Here is a 3,880-nt window from a genome sequence, read left to right as displayed (position 1 = left end):
AGTAACTGTTGAGTAAATTTTCCTCTAAAGAGGTCCTTGGAATTTCTTTCTTCCATGATTTGCCATTTCTTTCAGATATCCTTCGTGAATTCAATGCTAACCTCACAGGTTATTCAATTGGTATTGGTGAATTTATTGAGGCAAATGCGTTTCTCAATCAGGCAGTTCCAGGAGCACAGGCTAGGTATGTTTTTTTTTTAAAAAAAAAATTGTACACACATGCACCCACAAAATTTGCAAAATGATGCATTCTAGAATGTTTATATCTTGTTCAGGATCACATGATTTAAGCATTCTGGCCCAGCAGTTTTCCAGCAGCAAATTTTCCAGAACAGCAAATAGCTCATGGTGTTCTTGATACAATCTAGGCAGTTCTAACATGGATGGCTATTTCATTAGCCCAGAAATTGGCAACCTCTGTGGCCCAGGGGCTGAATTAAACTTTGAGACTGCATATTTATTGATTTTTTATTTATCCATTATGCTGCATTGTTGACATACAAATCCATGTACTACGTGTATACATGACATTTGCTTTCTTCTCTCCCAGTGTTCCTGAGAGAATTGCTGGGAATAAGGCACTTTCTGTTCCATGCTTCTGCTTGCTAATTTATGGTTTTTATTCTAGCACTGTTTAGATAGGCTGGTAGGTCTTGGAGAGCAGTCATACTCATTTTTGTTTCCAGTAATTCTGCTTAAGGTTGCTTATTTCCTCATTGATTTCTCTGTTGATCAGACAAGAACAGAATGTGGTGTTCCTGCATCTAATGATAGAAAATCAGCGATCTGTTTATCTTGATCAGCTTTCTTGTAAGAAAAAATAGGTCATACTCCTTGTGGCTCTCTGTTGGCTGATCACTCATCTTTGCAAGATTACTTCACCTACGCAAGGTGAAGTAGCCAAAGTGACAGACTAAAAATGTCGTGAAATGTCAGAAAATTATTTTTTATTAAAATTTTTACTATTGTATTCTTAATGCTAGGGATGGTGAGAGGTGTTTGCAGAAAATTCTGCTTCATGTCCCTTCAGTTTTGGGTGCTGTTGATCCACTTCGAGATGGAAATTGTCTTGGGACAGCACAAAAAAAAATAAAAGGAATAGCACATCAATATTATCTAACACTTTTATCTTGGAATTATAATGCAAAGGTTTGTTTCCTGGACATCTCTTGACTTCCCTAATATGTATTCACTTGAGAAAGAAATAATAATAATAATAATAAAGTTGGAAGGGACCTTGGAGGTCATCTAGTCCAACTCCCTGCTCAGGCAGGAAACCCTATACCATTTCAGACAAATTGCTGTCCAGTCTCTTCTTAAAAACTTCCAGTGTTGGAGCATTCACCACTTCTGGAGGCAGGTTGTTCCACTGGTTAATTGTTCTAACTCTCAGGAAGTTTCTCCTTAGTTCTAGGTTGCTTCTCTCCTTGATTAGTTTCCATCCGTTGCTTCTTGTCCTGTCTTCAGGCGCCTTGGAAAATAGCTTGACTCCCTCTTCTTTGTGGCAGCCCCTGAGATATTGGAACACTGCTATCATGTCCCCCCTCTTCCTTCTCTTCATTAAACTAGACATACCCAATTCCAGCAGCCTTTCCTTATATGCTTTGGCCTCCAGTCCCCTGTCATCTGTGTTGCTCTTCTCTGTACTCTTTCTAGAGTCTCAACATTTTTTTTACATTGTGGTGACCAAAACTGGATGCAGTATGAAGAAAAATAAGTGTTCCCTCTTTCCCCTTTTTTCATAAGCTACCATTATGTTCACTGATATTATTACAGTGTCCATGAACTCTTAAATATTTTTGCTAGAAGTTATTTGCACTCTAGGTTATCCAGTAAAGATAAAAAAGATGAATATATTTCCTAGATTTTCACCCAGTAGACATATAAGAATTATCTTATCAAAGTTAACTATTTATCTCCACTGAAGCTGTTTCAGGAAATATCAGGACATCCTTATGTATGGGAAATCTATGAAACAGAACAAATCAAGGAACAGATCAACAACTCACTTCAGATTCTAAGACTTCCTAAAAAGTGCAAAGGGTTAGCTCCTCTTCCATTTTTCATCACTATTAAGATGCTTCTGTATAATAGCTTCAGTCAGTAGCTGTAATAATTCAAGAATCAGGTGGCATCCTCACTGAACGAATTGACTATTTGTTAAACTTTCAAGCTGTGCTTCCTTCCTTCCTTCCTTCCTTCCTTCCTTCCTTCCTTCCTTCCTTCCTTCCTTCCTTCCTTCCTTCCTTCCCAAAACACAGTAATTTCTAATACTATTAAATTTTATGCACAACTGAAAGCAAAATGCCACCTGACTTTGCACTTTACCTTGAATCTAACAGAAGCTTGCTCAAATATTCACAGAGGCAGTACTGGTTGGACAGATTCTGAAGCTCCTGGCTGTTAGACATCAGTTATCAACCATTTTTGCTGATGAATCACTCCTTGTTCTGAGTATTATTTTGCTTATCCCATTGTAAACAAAAGCAATATAGGATGGTACTATATTAAAAGTGTTCCCCGGGGGATTTCCAGACAATACTTGTATTGTGCAATTATCCTAGTCTTTTCACAATGCTTTATTGGGGGGGAGCCACAGTTGTGTACATATTTCTGCTTTTACTGTTGCTTTTTAAAAGAGTTGTCATTTTAGATAAGTTTTCAAGCATTGGTTCTCTATCATCTTGATTCATTTTTTTTCTTATTTTTTTCCCTAGGGATCTACCAGATCAAGTAAAGCATCTTGTAAAAATCATGAAAAATGATTTGGTAGGTTGGCAACATTCAAGGAACTCATTGATTTGTTACTGTTGCACAATGGCTAAGCCCATATGGTGGAAAGCGGAGTATCAAATATTCCCATTAACTTTCTGGCTTTTCATATCTGGTTCCACTTTCTATTTAAGTTTTTAGCTTGGTAGACTCTTCTACATCCACCTATCAGGTGCTCCTTACCTGGCATTCACCTGGGGTATACACGTGAAAGAACTCTCACAATCTATCCTGCCTTTCTGAAAATTAAAAATAAAAAAATAAAAAAATTCAATAAGGCTACCTAAAGATACTGCTACAAAGAAATAGATTAGGATTCAAATTATACATATTAAAAGTACATGAAAGAGATAGTATTTCTCTCTCATGAAGTCGTGAATTTTTATGCTTAGCAAGCAGCCCAAAATTTGGTGAACAATCAAAATCATAAGTTTTGCAATTTATTCAGAATCATAATACATTGCTTTTTAAAAGTGTAGGATGATATCCTTATATTTGCATGGATAAACCAGAAATGATATACTGTATTATTCTCTTCATTCAGAAAGTCAAATTCGACACTGTCTGGAAGGTCATAACAATATTCATTGGAATCCAAGATCTCTGCAACTATTGCAAAGATATTGTAAGTTTTTGGAATGTTTCTAAGCCAATATTTTAGTTATGGGGAATTATTAACATTGCAACTTTGTACTAGAAAAGACAACATTCTATAACTGAAACCTATTGACAACTATAGAGCTCAATTGGAAGTTGTGACAATATTTGTATATTAATACCAGAGAGAAAATTTATTATGTAATCTGAAGTATTTTTCTGGGTGAGAACAAAGCTTCAGGTGTAAACTGAAAGGTGATCACTTCCCCCCCCTACTTTGTTCTGGACATGGTTTGATTGTAATTTTCAATAAACCATGGCAATTAACTGATATGCTCTCTCTTCACTCTGTAACTCTCTTGGGCTAATTTGATGCTTCAAAAGTGCCAGATCTGCACAGTAAGAAAATTAGTTCCAGAAATACTAGAACAAGAAAAGAAAATTAGGGAATCTCATAGATTTTCAGAATTTGCATAATATAGCTCTTGGTATCAAGCCAATGTTTCTGACA

General features: G+C 36.1%; 1 protein-coding gene across 1 annotated transcript in view; it reads left to right on the top strand.

The window, feature by feature from the left end:
• The window catches only part of LOC107299525 (phospholipase B1, membrane-associated-like), a gene marked incomplete at its 3' end in the record, with an annotated part of 29,767 nt that extends 26,370 nt beyond the window's left edge, over nucleotides 1-3,397 (top strand). The window contains exons 12-16 of the mRNA XM_015828886.1: nucleotides 76-184; nucleotides 984-1,149; nucleotides 1,928-2,043; nucleotides 2,718-2,769; nucleotides 3,317-3,397. Of these exons, the coding sequence (XP_015684372.1) occupies nucleotides 76-184; nucleotides 984-1,149; nucleotides 1,928-2,043; nucleotides 2,718-2,769; nucleotides 3,317-3,397 (524 nt within the window). The remainder of the gene's footprint in view (nucleotides 1-75; nucleotides 185-983; nucleotides 1,150-1,927; nucleotides 2,044-2,717; nucleotides 2,770-3,316) is intronic.
• Nucleotides 3,398-3,880: the final 483 nt, after the last annotated feature.

Source organism: Protobothrops mucrosquamatus, unplaced genomic scaffold (assembly GCF_001527695.2).
Source record: "Protobothrops mucrosquamatus isolate PMUCROS unplaced genomic scaffold, P.Mucros_1.0 scaffold5066, whole genome shotgun sequence".
Taxonomy (NCBI): Eukaryota; Metazoa; Chordata; class Lepidosauria; order Squamata; family Viperidae; genus Protobothrops; species Protobothrops mucrosquamatus.
The sequence above is the reverse complement of the archived record's forward strand: the minus strand, read 5'-3'. Positions and strand labels throughout refer to the sequence as shown.